The 19,184-nt window shown below is 36.7% G+C and overlaps 1 protein-coding gene across 1 annotated transcript in view; it reads right to left on the bottom strand.

Moving 5' to 3' along the window:
- The window catches only part of C8H11orf65 (chromosome 8 C11orf65 homolog), an 89,831-nt gene that overhangs the window by 18,100 nt on the left and 52,547 nt on the right, over positions 1-19,184 (bottom strand). The window contains 3 exon segments of the mRNA XM_060017187.1: positions 11,656-11,786; positions 13,216-13,416; positions 13,548-13,601. Coding sequence (XP_059873170.1) covers positions 11,656-11,786; positions 13,216-13,416; positions 13,548-13,601 — 386 coding nt within the window.

The raw sequence follows: 19,184 nt of genomic DNA, 5'->3' as shown, positions 1-19,184 counted from the left end.
TTGCTATGACAGACTGTTTTAGCCATTCTAGTGGTTGTGCAGTGGTATCTCATTACAGTTTTGTTTTGCACTTTCCTAATGACTAATGATGATAGTCATTAGTTCACTTGTGCTTTTTTGCTATCTGTATATTCATTGGTAGAGTGTTCAGATCTTTTGCCCATTTTAAAATTAGGTTGTATTCTTATCATTGAATTTTGAGGGTTTTTTTTACATATTCTAAATACAAGACTTTTACCATGTACATATTTTGCAAATGTTCTCTTCCTGTCTGTGACTTGCATTTTTATTTTTGCAAAAGTGTTTTCAGGAGAGCAAAAGCTTTTAACTTTGATGAAGTGCAATTTAACAATTTTTTCTTTTATATTTCATGCGTTCTGTGTCCTATTTAAGAAATCTTTGCCAGAAACAAAGTCACTAAGATTTTCTTGTTTGCTTACTTTTGGATATTTTATGGTGTTAACTCTGATTTTTTTAAGGTCTCATAAAGTGTTTTTATTTTATGATATTTTTCAGATATATACATACTTTTCACATTATTTTCCATTATAGGTTATTATAAGATATTGAATATAGTTCCCTATATTATACAGTAAATCCTTGTTGCTTATCTATTTAATGTATACGAGTTTGTATCTGTTAATCCCATTTCCTAAATTATCCCTCTCCACACTTTCCCCTTTGGTAATCATAAGTTTGTTTTCTATGTCTGTAATTCTGATTCTGTTTTGTATATAGTTTCATTTGTATTATTTTTAGATGCCACATATAAGGGATATCATGTAATATTTGTCTTTTCTCTGTCTGACTTATTTCACTTAGTATGATATTCTCTAGGTCTATCCATGTTACTGCAAATGGCATTATTTTATTCTTTCTTATGGCTAATATTCCATTATATATGTATATATATATATTAATGTATATATATATATATACACATCTTCTTAAAGAAGAAGATGTGTATATATATATACACATCTTCTTAAACCAATCATCTGTTGATGGGCTTGGGTTGTTTCCATACCCTGGCTATTGTAAATAGTGGTGCTATGAACATTGGGGTACATGTATCTTTTCAAATTAATGTTTCTGTCTTTGCTGGATATGTGCTCAGGAATGGGATTGCTGGATCATATGGTAGCTCCTTTTTAGTTTAAGGAACCTCCATACTGTTTTCCATAGTGGCTGTACCAATTTACATTCCCACCAACAGTGTAGAGGGTTTCCTTTTCTCCACACCCTCTCCAGCATCTATTATTTGTAGACTTTTTGGTGATTGCCATCCTGAAAGGTGTGAGGTGATACCTCATTGTGGTTTTGATTTGCATTTCTCTAATAATTAGCGATGTTGAGCATCTTTTCATGTGTCCGTTGGTCATCTTTATGTCTTCTTTGGAGAAATGTCTATTTAAGTCTTCTGCCCACTTTTTGACTGGGTTGTTTGTTTTTTTGATATTGAGTTGTATGCACTATGGTGTTAATTCTTATATTTAGATCTATGATCTTTTCCAGATGAATTTTATATATGATGCGAGATAAGGATCAAGATTCATTTCTCTGCATTTGAGTATCCAATTTGTTGAAAAGAATATTCTTTTCTGGGCTTCCCTGGTGGCGCAGTGGTTGGGAGTCCGCCTGCCGATGCAGGGGACACGGGTTCGTGCCCCGGTCCGGGTAGATCCCACATGGTGCAGAGCGGCTAGGCCTGTGAGCCATGGCCACTGAGCCTGTGCGTCCGGAGCCTGTGCTCCACAGCGGGAGAGGCCACAACAGTGAGAGGCCCGCGTACTGCAAAATAAAATAAAATAAAATAAAGAATATCCTTTTCCAATTAAATTGCTGTGGCACCTGTGTTGAAACTCAATTAACAATATGTGTGTGGGTCTATTTCTCAACTGTCTATTCTGTTCCATTGATCTGTATGTCTATCTTAATGCCAATACCACAATGTCTTTTTTAAAAATAAATTATTTATTTTATTTATTTTTAGTTTTGGCTGTGTTGGGTCTTCGTTGCTGCACACGGGCTTTCTTTAGTTGCGGCGAACGGGGGCTACTCTTGTGGTGCACGGGCTTCTCATTGTGGTGGCTTCTCTTGTTACAGAGCACGGGCTCTAGGCGTGCAGTCTCAGTAGTTTTGGCACACAGGCTTAGTTTCTCCATGGCATACGGGATCTTCCTGGGCCAGGGGTCGAACCCATGTCCCATGCATTGACAGGCAAATTCGTAAACACTTCTCCACCAGGGACCCCCCACAGGGTCTTGATTACAGTGGCTTTATAATAAGTCTTAAAATGAGGTAATGTAAGTTCTCCAAATTTTTTTCCAAAATTATTTTGATTATTCTAGTTCCCTTGTATTTACATACAAATTTTCAAATCAACTTGTCAAATTCCACATAAAACCCTGCTGGAAATTTTGATTGTGATTACATTGACTGTATACATCAATTTGGAGAGAACTGACATCTTAACAATATTGAGTCTTCTGCTCCATTAATATCTTATGGCTATTTGTTTATTAAGTCTTCTCTAAGTTTTATCAGCAATATTTATTACTTTTCAGTGTACAGGTCATGTAGATTTTCCCCTCAATTTAGGCCTAGGTATTTCATATTTTCTGATGCTACTGTAAATGTTTTTGTTGTTTGTTGCAATGCAACTGGTTTCTGTACCTCACAGCCTTGATAAACTCACCTATTAGTTCCAGTAGCTTTTTAGTAGATTCCTTCGAATTCTGTACTTAGATGATCATGTCAACTGTGAACAAGGACTGTTTTAGTTCTTCCTTTCCAACCTCAGTGTCTCCCCCACCACTCTACCCTGCCACCCTTATTGCACTGACTAGGACTTCAGTGCAATGTTGTAAAGAAGTGGTGAGTGCAGACATCCTTGCCTTGTTCCTGATCTTAGAGAGAAAGCATTCAGCCATTCACCATTAAGTATCATGTTGGATGCAGGCTTTTTATAGATGCCCTTCATCAAGTTGAGGAGGCTCTTATCTATTTCTAGTTTGCCAAGAGTTTTCATTACAAATGGTAATTTTGTAAGTAATTTCTCTGCATCTTTTGAGATGATCATATCCAGTTTTGTTTTTTAAGTCTGTTAATATGGTGGATTGCATTGATTGATTTCCAAATGTTAAACCAATATTGTATTCCTGGGATAAACTCCATTTGTTTATAATGTTATTTATTATCATGTATCTATGTTCATGAGAGATATTGGTTGTTATTTTCTTGTAATATCTTTTTTTCTCATAAGCCTTGAGTGGTTTTATATCCAATAACACTTGCCTCATAGAAAATGCTATAAATATTCCTGTAAGTACTTCTTTAGCTGCATCCCCCAATTTTAATATGTTGTATTTTCATTTTTTATTAAATCAAAAAAAAAAAAAAGTAAGTGTAGGGACTTCCCTGGTGGCGTAGTGGATAAGACGCTGCGCTCCCAATGCAGGGAGACTGCGTTCTATCCCTGGTTGGGGAACTAGATCCCACATTCATGCCACAACTAAGGAGCCCATGTGCCACAACTAAGACCCGGTGCAGCCAAATAAATAAATATTTTAAAAAAAGAGATTAAAGTAGTAGGAAGAAAAGTTCTTTATACTGCTGGTCCGTTCATGGTGATAGAACTCAGCTTTTGTCTGTCTGAAATGTTTTCTTCCATTTTTTTTTCATCTTTATTGGAGTACAATTGCTTTACAATGGTGTGTTAGTTTCTGCTTTATAACAAAGTGAATCAGTTATACATATATATATGTTCCCATATCTCTTCCCTCTTGCATCTCCCTCGCTCCCACCCTCCCTATCCCACCCCTCCAGGTGGTCACAAAGCACTGAGCTGATCTCCCTCTGCTATGCGGCTGCTTCCCACTAGCAATCTAATCTACGTTTGGTAGTGTATATATGTCCATGCCACTCTCTCACTTTGTCACAGCTTACCCTTCCCCCTCCCCATATCCTCAAGTCCATTCTCTAGTAGGTCTGTATCTTTATTCTGGTCTTACCCCTAGGTACTTTATGACATTTTTTTTCCCTTAGATTCCATATATATGTGTTAGCATACGGTATTTATCTTTCTCTTTTTGACTTACTTCACTCTGTATGACAGAGTCTAGGTCCATACACCTCACTACAAATAACTCAATTTCGTTTCTTTTTATGGCTGAGTTGTATATATGTGCCATTGTATATATGTGCCATGTCTTCTTTATCCATTCATTGGGTGATGGACACTTAGGTTGTTTCCATGTCCTGGCTATTGTAAATAGAGCTGCAATGAACATTTTGGTACATGACTCTTTTTGAATTATGGTTTTCTCAGGGTATATGCTCACTAGTGGGATTGCTGGGTCATATGGTAGTTCTATTTGTAGTTTTTTAAGGAACCTCCATACTGTTCTCCATAGTGGCTGTACCAATTCATATTCCCATCAGCAGTGCAAGAGTGTACCCTTTTCTCCACATCCTCTCCAGCATTTATTGTTTCTAGGTTTTTTACTGATGGCCATTCTGACTGGTATGAGATGATATTTCATTGTAGTTTTGATTTGCATTTCTCTAATGATTAATGAAGTTGAGCATTCTTTCATGTGTTTGTTATCTGTATATCTTCTTTGGAGAAATGTCTATTTAGGTCTTCTGCCCACTTTTGGATTGGGTTGTTTGTTTTTTTGTTATTGAGCTGCATGAGCTGCTTGTAAATTTTGGAGATTAATCTTTGGCAATTTTTTCATTTGCAAATATTTTCTCCCATTCTGAGGGTTGTCTTTTGGTCTTGTTTATGGTTTCCTTTGCTGTGTAAAAGCTTTGAAGTTTAATTAGGTCCAATTTGTTTATTTTTGCTTTTATTTCCATTTCTCTAGGAGATGGGTCAAAAAGTATCTTGCTGTGATTTATGTCATGGAGTGTTTTGCTTATGTTTTCCTCTAAGAGTTTGATAGTTTCTGGCCTTACATTTAGGTCTAATCCATTTTGAACTTATTTTTGTGTATGGTGTTAGGGAATGTTCTAATCTCATACTTTTACATGTACCTGTCCAGTTTTCCCAGCACCACTTATTGAAGAGGCTGTCCTTTCTCCACTATACATTCCTGCCTCCTTTATCAAAGATAAAGTGACCATACGTGTGTGGGTTTATCTCTGGGTTTTCTATCCTGTTCCATTGATCTATCTTTCTGTTTTTGTGGCAGTACTATACTGTCTTGATTACTGTAGCTTTGTAGTATAGTCTGAAGTCAGGGAGCCTGAGTCCTCCAGCTCCGTTTTTCATTCTCAAGACTGCTTTGGCTATTCAGGGTCTTTTGTGTTTCCATACAAATTGTGAAATTTTTTGTTCTAGTTCTGTGAAAAATGCCAGAGGTAGTTTGATAGGGATTGCATTGAATCTGTAGATTGCTTTGGGTAGTAGAGTCATTTTCACAATGTTGATTCTTCCAATCCAAGAACATGGTATATCTCTCCATCTATTTGTATCATCTTTAATTTCTTTCATCAGTGTCTTATAATTTTCTGCATACAGGTCTTTTGTCTCCTTAGGTAGGTTTATTCCTAGATATTTTATTCTTTTTGTTACAATGGTAAATGGGAGTGTTTTCTTGATTTCACTTTCAGATTTTTCATCATTAGTGTATAGGAATACCAGAGATTTCTGTGCATTAATTTTGTATCCTGCTACTTTACCAAATTCATTGATTAGCTCTAGTAGTTTTCTGGTAGCATCTTTAGGATTCTCTAGGTATGGTATCATGTCATCTGCAAACAGTGACAGCTTTACTTCTTCTCTTCCGATTTGGATCCCTTTTATTTCCTTTTCTTCTCTGATTATTGTGGCTAAAACTTCCAAAACTATGTTGAATAAGAGTGGTGAGGGACTTCCCTGGTGGTGCAGTTGTTGAGAGTCCCCCTGCTGATGCAGGGGACATTGGTTCTTGCCCCAGTCCAGAAAGATCCCACATGCCACGGAGCGGCTGAGCCCGTGCGCCATGGCCACTGAGCCTGAGCGTCCAGAGCCTGTGCTCCGCAGCGGGAGAGGCCACGACAGTGAGAGGCCCGCGTATCGCAAAAAAAATATATATAGAGAGAGAGAGAGTGGTGAGAGTGGGCAACCTTCTCTTGTTCCTGATCTTAGTGGAAATGCTTTCAGTTTTTCACCGTTGAGGACAATGTTGGCTGTGGGTTTGTCATATATGGCCTTTATTATGTTGAAGAAAGTTCCCTCTGCCTGCTTTCTGCAGGATTTTTATCATAAATGGGTGTTGAATTTTGTTGAAAGCTTGCTCTGCATCTATTGAGACAATCATATGGTTTTTTCCTTCAATTTGTTAATATTGTTTATCACATTGATTGATTTGCATATATTGAAGAATCCTTGCATTCCTGGAATAAACCCCACTTGATCATGGTGTATGATCCTTTTAATGTGCTGTTGGATTCTGTTTGCTAATATTTTGTTGAGGATTTTTGCAACTATGTTCATCAGTGATATTGGCCTGTAGTTTTCTTTCTTTGTGACATCCTTGTCTGGTTTTGGTATCAAGGTGATGGTGGCCTCATAGAATGAGTTTGGGAGTGTTCCTCCCTCTGCTATATTTTGGAAGAGTTTGAGAAAGATAGGTGTTAGCTCTTCTCTAAGTGCTTGATAGAATTCGCCTGTGAAGCCATCTGGTCCTGGGCTTTTGTGTGTTGGAAGATTTTTAATCACAGTTTCAATTTCATTACTTGTGATTGGTCTGTTCATATTTTCTATTTCTTCCTGGTTCAGTCTCGGCAGTTGTGCATTTCTAAGAATTTGTCCATTTCTTCCAGTTTGTCCATTTTATTGGCATAGAGTAGCTTGTAGTAATCTCTCATGATCCTTTATATTTCTGCAGTGTCAGTTGTTAGTTCTCCTTTTTCATTTCTAATTCTGTTGATTTGAGTCTTCTCCCTTTTTTTCTTGATGAGTCTGGCTAATGGTTTTTCAATTTTGTTTATCTTCTCAAAGAAACAGGGTTTAGTTTTATTGATCTTTGCTATCATTTCCTTCATTTCTTTTTCAATTATTTCTGACCTGATCTTTATGATTTCTTTCCTTCTGCTAACTTTGGGGTGTTTTTGTTCTTCTTTATCTAATTGCTTTAGGTGCAAGGTTAGGTTGTTTATTTGAGATATTTCCTGTTTCTTAAGGTAGGATTGTATTGCTATAAACGTCCCTCTTAGAACTGCTTTTGCTGCATCCCATAGGTATTGGGTCATCGTGTCTCCATTGTCATTTGTTTCTAGGTATTTTTTGATTTCCTCTTTGATTTCTGCAGTGATCACTTCCTTATTAAGTAGTGCATTGTTTAGCCTCCATGTGTTTGTATTTTGTTACAAATCTTTTCCTGTAATTGATATCTATTCTCATAGTGTTGTGGTTGGAAAAGATACTTGATACAATTTCAGTTTTCTTAAATTTACCAAGGCTTGATTTGTGACCCAAGATATGATCTATCCTGGAGAATGTTCCATGAGCACTTGAGAAAAATGTGTATTCTGTTGTTTTGGGATGGTATGTCCTATAAATATCAAATATCAAACAAGTCCATCTTGTTTAATGTATCATTTAAAGCTTGTGTTTCCTTATTTATTTTCATTTTGGATGATCTGTCTATTGGTGAAAGTGGGGTGTTAAAGTCCCCTACTATGAATGTGTAACTGTCGATTTCCCTTTTATGGCTGTTAGTATTTGCCTTATGTATTGAGGTGCTCCTATGTTGGGTGCATAAATATTTACAATTGTTATATCTTCTTCATGGATCGATCCCTTGATCAATTTGTAGTGTCCTTCTTTGTCTCTTCTAATAGTCTTTATTTTAAAGTCTATTTTGTCTGATATGAGAATTGCTATGCCAGCTTTCTTTTGGTTTCCACTTGCATGGAATATCTTTTTCCCTCCCCTCACTTTCAGTCTGTATGTGTCCCTAGGTCTAAAGTGGGTCTCTTGTAGGCAGCATATATATGGGTCTTGTTTTTTTATCCATTCAGCCAGTCTGTATCTTTTGGTGGGAGCATTTAATCCATTTACATTTAAGGTAATTATCGATATGTATGTTCCTATTCCCATTTTCTTAATTGTTTTGGGTTTGTTATTGTAGGTCTTTTCCTTCTCTTGTGTTTCTTGCCTAGAGATGTTCCTTTAGCTTTTGTTGTAAAGCTGGTTTTGTGGTGCTGAACTCTCTTACCTTTTGCTTGTCTGTAAAGGTTTTAATTTCTCCATCAAATCTGAATGAGATCCTTGCTGGGTAGACTAATCTTGGTTGTAGGTTTTTCTCCTTCATCACGTTAAGTATGTCCTGCCAGTCCCTTCTGGCTTGCAGAGTTTCTGCTGAAAGATCAGCTGTTAACCTTATGGGGATTCCCTTGTGTGTTATATGTTGTTTTTCTCTTGCTGCTTTTAATATGTTTTCTTTGTATTTAATTTTTGACAGTTTGATTAATATGTGTCTTGGTGTGTTTCTCCTTGGATTTATCCTGTATGGGACTCTCTGTGCTTCCTGGACTTGATTAACTATTTCCTTTCCCATATTAGGGAAGTTTTCAACTATAATCTCTTCAAATATTTTCTCAGTCCCTTTCTTTTTCTCTTCTTCTTCTGGGACCCCTATAATTCGAATGTTCATTCATTTAATGTTTTCCCAGAGGTCTCTGAGACTGTCCTCAGTTCTTTTCATTCTTTTTTCTTTATTCTGCTCTGCAGTAGTTATTTCCACTATTTTATCTTCCAGGTCACTTATCCGTTCTTCTGCCTCAGTTATTCTGCTATTGATCCCTTCTAGAGTATTTTTAATTTCACTTATTGTGTTGTTCATCGTTGCTTGTTTCCTCTTTAGTTCTTCTAGGTCCTTGTTAAATGTTTCTTGCATTTTCTCTATTCTGTTTCCAAGATTTTGGATCACCTTTACTATCATTATTCTGAATTCTTTTTCAGGTAGACTGGCTATTTCCTCTTCATTTGTTAGGTCTGGTGGGTTTTATCTTGCTACTTCACCTGCTGTGTGTTTTTCTGTCTTGTTATTTTGCTTATCTTACTGTGTTTGGGGTCTCCTTTTTGCAGGCTGCAGGTTCGTAGTTCCCGTTGTTTTTGGTGTCTGTTTCCAGTGGCTAAAGTTGGTTCAGTGAGTTGTGTAGGCTTCCTGGTGGAGGAGACTAGTGCCTGTGTTCTGGTGGATGATGCTTGATCTTGTCTTTCTGGTAGGCAGGTCCATGTCTGATGGTGTGTTTTGGGGTGTCTGTGGCCTTATTATGATTTTAGGCAGCCTCTCTGCTAATGGGTGGGGTTGTGTTCCTGTCTTGCTAGTTGTTTGGCATAGCGTGTCCAAGCACTGTAGCTTGCTGGTCGTTGACTGAAGCTGGGTGTTGGTGTTGAGATGGAGATCTCTGGGAGATTTTTGCCATTTGATATTACGTGGAGCTGGGAGGTCTCTTGTGGACCAGTGTCCTGAAGTTGTCTCTCCCACCTCAGAGGCACAGCACTGACTCCTGGCTTCAGCACCAAGAGCCTTTCATCCACATGGCTCAGAATAAAAGGGAGAAAAAGCAGAAAGAAAGAAAGAAGGAGGATAAAATAAAGTAAGAGAAAATAAAATAGTTATTAAAATAAAAAGTAAGAAATAATTATTAAGAAAATTTTTTTTAAAAAAGTAAAAACAAAACAAAACAAAATGGATGGACAGAACCCTAGGACAAATGGTGAAAGCAAAGCTATACAGACAAAATCTCACACAGAAGCATACACATACACAGTCAGAAAAAGAGGAAAAGGGGAAAAAACAATATATCTTGCTCTCAAAGTCCACCTCCTCAATTTGGGATGGTTTGCTGTCTATTCAGGTATTCCACCTATCCAGGGTACATCAAGTTGATTGTGGAGCTTTAATCCACTGCTCCTGAGGCTGCTTGGAAAAATTTCCCTTCTATTCTTCACATAGCATCCGGGCCTCAGCTCTGGATTTGGCCCCGCCTCTGCGTGTAGGTCACCAGAGGGCGTCTGTTCTTCGCTCAGAAAGAATGGGGTTAAAGGAGCCACTGATTCGGGGGCTGTGGCTCACTCAGGCCACGGGGAGGAAGGCCCATGGAGTGCGCGGCGAGCTTGCGGCGGCAGAGGCCAGCAGGACATTGCACCAGCCTGAGGCACACCGTGTGTTCTCCAGGGGAACTTGTGCCTGGATCCCCGGACACTGGCAGTGGCAGGCTGCACAGGCTTCCCAGAAGGGGGGTGTGGATAGTGACTTGTGCTCGTACAGAGGCTTCTTGGTGGTGGCAGCAGCAGCCTTAGCGTCTCATGCCCGTCTCTGGGGTCTGCACTGTTAGCCGCAGCTCGCATCCACCTCTGGAACTCCTTTAAGCAGCGCTCTTAATCCCCTCTCCCCACGCACCAGGAAACAAAGAGGGAAGAAAAAGTCTCTTGCCTCTTCGGCAGGTCCAGACTTTCCCCCAGACTCCGTCCCGGCTAGCCGTGGTGCACTAACCCCTTCAGGCTGTGTTCACGCAGCCAGTCCTCTCCCTGCACTCCGACCAAAGCCCGAGCCTCAGCTCCCAGCCCCCAGCCACCCCGGCGGTTGAGCATACAAGCCTCTCGGGCTGGTGAGTGCCGGTCGGCAGCGATCCTCTGTACAGGAATCTCTCTGCTTTGCCCTCCGCACCCTGTTGCTGCGCTCTCCTCCGAGGCTTTGAAGCTTCCCCCCTCCACCACCCGCAGTCTCCGCCTGTGAAGGGGCTTCCTAGTGTGTGGAAACCTTTCCTCCTTCACAGCTCCCTCCCGCTGGTGCGGGTCCAGTCCCTATTCTTTTGTCTCTGTTTATTCTTTTTTAATTTGCCCTACCCAGGTACGTGGGGAGTTTCTTGCCTTTTGGGAGGTCTGAGGTCTTCTGCCAGCGTTCAGTGGGTGTTCTGTAGGAGTTGTTCCACGTGTAGATGTATTTCTGATGTATCTTTGGGGAGGAAGGTGATCTCTGCATTTTACTCTTCCGCAGTCTTCCCCCTCGTGTCTCTCCATTTTTATTTTTAAAAGATATTTTTGGTGAGTTAGCTGATATTATTTTTTCTTCTCAGGGATATATTTTCCTGCTTCTTTGAGTGCCTGGTAATCGATTACTATATGGTAGACATTGTAAATTTTATAGATTTTGACCACTTGAGTATATTGTGTTCCTTTAAATATTTGGGGGTTTGTTCTTATACATTGTCAAGTAAACTTGGAAACAATTTGATTCTTTTGAGACTTGCTTCTAAGATTTGTTAGATGGGTCCAGAATGACTTTTAGTGTAATCTGTACAAGTCAGTTTCTTTAGGGGAGAAAGAAAGGTTGAGAATGGTATAGAGTGGGTCTAGTGGGTCATATTAAATTTATCTCATATATAAGAGTAAATGCTGATTTTCATATCTCATGTTCCAAAAGATTATGATTTCCTTGTGGTCAAAGAGAACCTGTCTTTTCCCGTTTATATCCCAGAAATTAACAGTGTCTAGCAGGCATTTATTATGTATTTGCTTTCTATGTATTTTAAAAAATATACTGTAATATTTCATCTTATTTTTAAAGTAACATGTAGTTACTTTAGTAGTGATAGCAGTCTAAAAAATGACTGTATACTTCTTTAGTAAGTCTAAGTATTTCATCAACTTACATTTGCTGCATCCATTCTATTTTTCTAATTTTTCTTTTCTTTTCTATATCTTGCCTTCTCTTTAATTTAGAGAAATGGAATTCACTTTCCTTTTTGTCTCCCACCATTACATTTTCAGTAGACTTCCAAAACTATTGAGAAATGAAAAATGAATACACAAAATATTGGATTACTGATTATGAAGTTATCTGACTATAGAAAAGAACTTCTATGTGTTCAGTAGGAATATGCCAAGATAGAAATAGAGGAGAGGATAGACCCTTTTAAGATATTTCTAATTAAGTGAATGGCACATTGAACCTTAAGAGGCATATGCCATAGGAAAATTAGTGTACTGAGGTACTATTTAATAAGTATTTGTTGAATGAATAAATGAATAGACATATTCTAAGAGTGTTTTAGTTTCTCATAAGAACAGATCTGACCAGTAGGTGCTATTGACTTTTGAAGACTCTAATCCTCAAGGAATATGGGCACACTCAAAGAATACAGAAATCTCACCATTGTGTCCCAAGACTTTGTGGTTTCTCCTGTTTGACACTTTATACTGATTGCCTGTTTTCCTATTTCCAAATCATTCTTCCTCCCTCACCACATACACATTAAATAACAAAGAGGAAAGTTTGTTACCCCCCACAGCACTCTGAACTTGCCTCTATTAAATCACATATTCACTGCACTGTACTGAAATATCCTGTTTACTTGACTTTCTCCTTAATTAAAAGCAAACTACTTGAGAGGAAGGACTATTCTTATGTACTATTGCTTCCCAAGCATCTAGTACAATGCCTGACATCTGGTTGGTATGCAATAAAGTTTTTTGAATGAATGAATGAATTCACACTTTGATCATTTTCACTTTTCATACTTAGTATATTCAGTATACTACATTCTACAATCTGTATACCAGAGACTGAGGATTTGAATGAAGATACTTGCAGCTATATAAACAAATATCCAGAGCTATAGAACCAGATAATGTTAACTTTAAAAATATAAGCTTACAAATATCCTTAGATAGAAATTATTTCCACAAAAAGATTAAACATGGGTGTCTATAGAAAAGTCCTAGAATCACATATATGCATTAGGAACTATATATATTTAAAATCATTCTGTTCATATGAGCACATGTTAAATTTTCCAACATCATGAAAACCCAAATGATCTCCCACTAGTGTCGGCTGTTACAAGCTCTATAGAGAAAATGGCATATTATTCTCAAGAACCCTCACCACTTGTTCAAGGATTAATATAGAATCAACAACATCTTCAGATTTGCTTTGTTATAAAGATGGGTAATAGCTGAATGCCACAGAGTATCTAAAGATAGCCTAGATTCAAAGATGACTATTAAAAGTAGAAGTAAATGTAAAAAAAAAAAGATATATTGCTGTATCTTGAAGTATATTAGTAACCACAGAATAGTTAAGTAAATTTTATCAGTTAAATTAGTAGGATTCATTATTTTTAAAAATAATCTAAAAATTAATTTTCAGAAAGACAGATAGGTTTGTAAGCACATAATATTCAAAATTATTAATGTTTATCTTTTCTTACTTTATCAGAAACAGGCCTCCAGCCATTGTTCTCTGTACGATGATACCAGCCACTATAATCCTCTTCCTGAAGATTATCACTTTTAATATGAGATGTATGTTTTGCTGGAAGTTTTGTGTAATCTCTAGGGCTATTAGCACACAGATCTTCAATATGTCTGTGAGTGAAAATTTTATAGTATATTTCAGGTGGAAATTTAACCTATAGTTGGAAAAGTTCAAAGGCCCGTTTCAATTTAATTAGAAAAATGGTTTATGTTTTTTAAAATTACATCTTTTAAATTTCATGTAAATGTATTTAAAAGTACTAAATAAGAATTTATCCATACTTACACCACCTAATCTGAATCGTACATTAATGCCAGCAGCAGCATCTAGAAGTTCTGCCTATAAAAAAAAAATTAGTCTTCAACATTCTGTATATATCAGTTCACAACTTCTCACTCTATAATGTTAAACAGTTGTTGAATATTGATTATTTATGAAATAGATGAAGTGAATAAACTTCAAATAGTTAATTTTAAATCAGAAAGTATCTTAGGATTTATTTTCTTATAGATACTCAATAAGTAAAACAGCTTACATTATAACTGGGAAAATGATACCAAACTATGTTTCCTTTCTATGTAATGTAAAAGTGTAAAAGTCAGGTGATTTGTTAGTCATAAAACAGAAGTTTTTAAAAAATTCCTCAAATATATGATTTTCATATTAAATATCTTCCAGGTAAATTCAGAGAAAAAAATGTGACTGGTGAATCTGAGTTAAACAACAGATGACCTTTCCTAGCTAGCTTTTATTAAATCAAAAATCCATGTTTAAATTTTGTAAGAATTGTATATAATTGGTCTTCTAAATTTTAGTGCCCCACACCAAATGGAAAGTAGAGAAAAAATTATTGGTCCCCAACCTGTCTCCTGATTATACTGAGTTAGATGAGAAAACAGATGTTACCCTAAATTGTTCAGCCTGAAAGACAACATTAGTTTTGCATAATTTTCTTCTGGCTAAAAATTACACACACGCACACACACACACACACACACACATACACACACACACATACAAACACACGGTCCCTGACTTATGATGGTTTGACTTACAATTTTTCATTTTTATGATGGTGCAAAAGTGGTACATATTCAGTAGAAACCATACTACTAATTTTGAATTTTGATCTTTCCCCAGGCTAGTGATACACTGTATGATACTCACTCTGTCCTGTGATGCTGGGTAGCAGCAATGAGAGAGACAGAGAACACAAAATACTAATATCAGAAATGAAAGACGGGTCATCACTACTGATTCCGTGGACACTAAAATAATAATGAACAAATATTATGAATAATGCTATGCTCACAAATTTGATAACCTAAATAAAATGGATTGATTCCTTGAAAGATAAAACCTACCAAACCTCACATAAGGAGAAATAGACAATATGAATAGATCAATAGCTATTAAAGAAATTTAATGAATAATTCACCTTTCAAAGTAGAAAACACCAGACCCAGATTTGTCCACTGGTTAATTCTATCAAACATTTAAGGAAGACAGCATAGTGGAAATCACCCAAGCTGAACAGAGAAAAGAAAAAAGAATTTTAAAAATGAGGATAGCTTAGGAGACTTCTAGGACAACATGAAGCATACTAACATTTGCATTATAGGGGGTCCCAGAAGGAGAAAAAAGAGAGAAACCAGCAGAGAATTTATTTAAGGAAGTAATATTTGAAAACTTCCCTAACCTGGAGGAGGAAACAGTCATCCAGGTCCAGGAAGCATAGAGAGTCCAAAACAAGATAAACCCCAAGAGGTCCACAACAAGACACATTATAACTAAAATAGAAAAAATTAAGGATAAAAGAGAATCTTAAAAACAGCAAGGGAAAACCCACTAGTTACATGCAAGGGAACTCCCATAAGACTATCAGCTGACTTTTCAGCAGAAACTTTGCAGGCCAGAAGGGTGTGGCAGAATATATTCAAAGTAATAAATGGAAAAAAACCTACAACCAAAATTACTCCACCTGGCAAGGCTATCATTCAGATTTGAAGTAGGTATAGAGGTTACAGACAAGCAAAGGTAAAAGAGCTCAGCACCACTAAACCAACTTTACAAGAAATGTTAGAGGGACTTCTCTAAGTGGAAAAGAAAAGACCACAACTAAAAATATAAAAATTATGAAAGGAAAAATCCAAACACACAGTAAAGCTAGTAGATCAACCATGTATAAATGCACAATAAAGGTAGTAGATCAACCATGTATATAAGACAAAAGTAGTAAAATATCTAAATTCACAATAAGGAGTTAAGGGATTCAAAAAACAAAAAGATGTAAAATATATCAAAACCATGAAACATGGTAGCAGAAGTACAAATGCAGGTTTGTTAGAATGCTTTCAAACTTAAGGGATCTTCAAATTAAAAAAACATACATGTAGACACACACACCTCATGGTAATCACAAACCAAAAACCTATAATACATACACACACAAAAAAGGAGAAAGAAAGCCAAAAAAACATAAAGATAGCCATCAAATCACAAAGGAGGAGGGCAAAAGAAGAAAGGGGAAAAAAAAGAACTTCAAAAACTACCAGAAAACAGTGAACAAATGGTAATAAATACATATTTATCAATAATTACTTTAGGGACTTCCCTGGTGGTCCAGTGGTAAACAATCTGCCTTACAATGCAGGGGACTCTGGTTCGATCCCTGGTCAGGGAACTAAGATCCCACATGCCATGGGGCAACTGAGCATGCATGCCAAAACTACTGAGCTCATGCACTTCAACTAGAGAGCCTGCGTGCCACAAACTACAAAGCCCATGCACTCTGGAGCCCATGCATCACAGCTAGAAAGAAAACTCTCACGCTACAACTAGAGAGAAACCCACATGCCTCAACGAAGATCCCACATGCTGCAACTAAGACCTGACTCAGCCAAAAAATAAAATTTTTAAAAATTTTAAAAATAATTACTTTAAATGTAAATGGAATATTACTCAGCCATAAAAAGAATGAAATTGGGTCATTTATAGAGATGTGGATGGGCCTAGAGTCTGTCATACAGAGTGAAGTAAGTCAGAAAGAGAAAAACAAATATTGTATATTAACACATATATGTGGAATCTAAAAAAATGGTACAGATGAACCTCTTTGTAGGGCAGCAATAGAGATGCAGACGTAGAGGATGGGCAGGTGGACATGGTGGGGAAGGGGAGGGTGGGATGAATTGGGAGATTAGGATTGACATATATACACTACTATGTGTAAAATAGCTAGCTAGTGGGAACCTGTTATCTTTCCCTGTTATAGCATGAGGAGGTCAGCTCAGTGCTCTGTGATGACCTAGATGGGTTGGATGGGGGGTGGGTGGGAAGGAGGTCCAAGAGGGAGGGCTCTGCATATAGCTGATTCACCTCAGTGTACAGCAGAAAATAACACAACATTGTAAAGCAGTTATACTTCAATTTAAAAAAATCTGTATAGGAGAGGAAATTTCCACCTCAAAGGTGGGGTAGTCCACAAACATAGGAAGATGCACAGAAGTTGGGCAGTAAAAAGTGGGAAAATAAAATGCCCACCTGTGAGAAAAAAATATATATATATGGACACAGATATACACAACTCATGGTAATCACAAACCAAAAATAATATATACACACACAAAAAAAGGAGAAAGGAACCCAAAATAACATAATGATAGCCATCAAGTCACAAGGGAAGAGAGCAAAAGAAGAAAGGAGCGAAAAAGAACTACAAAAGCAAACAGCAAACGATGAACAAATGGTAATAAATACATATTTATTAATAATTACTTTAAATGTAAATAGACTAAATGCTCCAATTGAAAGATATATGGTGGCTGAATGGATACAAAAACAAGACTCTACAAGAGACCCACTTCAGATCTAGGGACACATACAGGCTAAAAGTGAGGAGATGGAAAAGGTATTCCATTCAAATGGAAATCAAAAGAAAGCCAGGTAGCAATACTTAGACTAAATAGACTTTAAAACAAGGACTGTAACAAGAGACAAGGAAGGACAGTGCATAATGATGAAGAGATCCATCCAAAAAGAAGATAAAACAATTGTAGGAACACTTAAATATATAAAGCAAATAATAACAGACATAAAGGGTGAAATTGACAGTAACACAATAACAGTAGGGGACTTTAACACCCCATTTACATCAAAGATAGATCATCCAGACAGAAGATCAATATGAAAACACTGACCTTAAATGACACATTAAACCAGATGGAGTTAATAGATACATAGAGTACATTCCATCCAAAAGTAGCTGAATACACATTCTTTTCAAGTGCATGTGGAACGTTCTCCAGGATAGATCACATGCTAGGCCACAAAACAATTGTCAATAAATTTAATAAGATTGAAATCATATCAAACATCTTTCCAATCACAACATTATGAGAAAAAACTGCAAAAAACACAAACATGGGAAGGCTAAAGAATATGCTACTAAACAACTAATGGATCAGTGAAGAAATCAAAGAGGAAATCAAAAAAATACCTAGAGACAAATGAGAATGAAAACACAATGACCCAAAACCTATGGGACACAGCAAAAGCAGCTCTAAGAGGGAAATTTATAGAGGTACAATCCTTCCCTAGAACATGAGAAAAATCTCAAACAATCTAACCTTACATCTAAAAGAACTAGAAAAAGAAGAACAAAACCCAAAGTTAATAGAAGGAAAGAAATCATAAAGATCAGAGAAGAAATTAATGAAATAAAGACCAAAAAATAAAAACATGAAAGATTAATGAAACTAAGAGGTGGTTCTTTGAAAAGATAAACACAATTGATAAAACTTTATCCAGATTCATCAAGAAAAAAAGAGAAAGGGCTCAAATATATAAAATCAGAAATGAAAGAAGTTACAACTGATACCACTGAAACACAAAGGCTCATAAGAGATTACTACAAACAACTATGCACCAATAATATGGACAACTTAGAAGAAATAAATTCCCAGAAACATACAGTATCCCAAGAATGAATCAGGAAGAAATAGAAAATATGTACAGACCAATTACCAGTGATGAAATTGAATCAGTAATTAAAAAACCCCCAACAAACAAAAGTTCAGGGCCAGACAGCTTCACAGGTGAATTCTGCCAAACAGTTAGAGAAAGGTTATCTTTGATCATTCTCAAACTACTCCAAAATGAAAGAGAAGAGGATAGAATGCTTCCAAACTCATTCTATGAAGCCAATATCATTCTGATACTTAAACCAAACAAAGACACCACATAAAAAGAAAATTACAGGCCAATATCATTGATGAATACAGATGCAAAAATCCTCAACAAAATATTAGCAAACTGAATTCAACAATACATTAAAAGTATCATATATAATAGCTGTGTGACTTTGGGAAAATCATATAACCTCTTTATGTCTTGGTTTTATCAGCTGGAAAATAGTAATATCTAGCCCATAGATATTGCTTGGTGATAAATAAATGAGATAATGTCTGTGTGAAGCAATGGCACATAGTAGATACTCAGTAAAAAAAACAAAAAAGTATCATATACAATGATCAAGTGGAATTTATCCCAGGGATTCAAGAATAATTCAATACCTATGAATCAATCAATGTGATACACCACAGTGATATATTGGAGAATAAAATTCACATGATTATCTCAATAGATGCAGAAAAACTTTTGAAAAATTCAAATCAATTTATGATAGAAAAAATCTCAACAGAGTGGGTATAGAGGGAACATACCTCTACATAATAAAGGCCATATATGAAAAACTTACAGCCAATATCATACTCAACGGTGAAAAGCTGAAAGCATTTCCTCTAAGATCAGGAACAGGATAAGGATGCCCACTCTCACCACTTTCATTCAACATAGTATTGGAAGTCCTAGACGCAGCAATCAGATGAGAAAAAGAAATAATCCAAATTGGAAAGGAAGAAG

Source organism: Delphinus delphis, chromosome 8 (genome assembly GCF_949987515.2).
Source record: "Delphinus delphis chromosome 8, mDelDel1.2, whole genome shotgun sequence".
Taxonomy (NCBI): Eukaryota; Metazoa; Chordata; class Mammalia; order Artiodactyla; family Delphinidae; genus Delphinus; species Delphinus delphis.
Note: the sequence above shows the minus strand (reverse complement) of the source record. Positions and strands in the feature narration are given on the sequence as shown.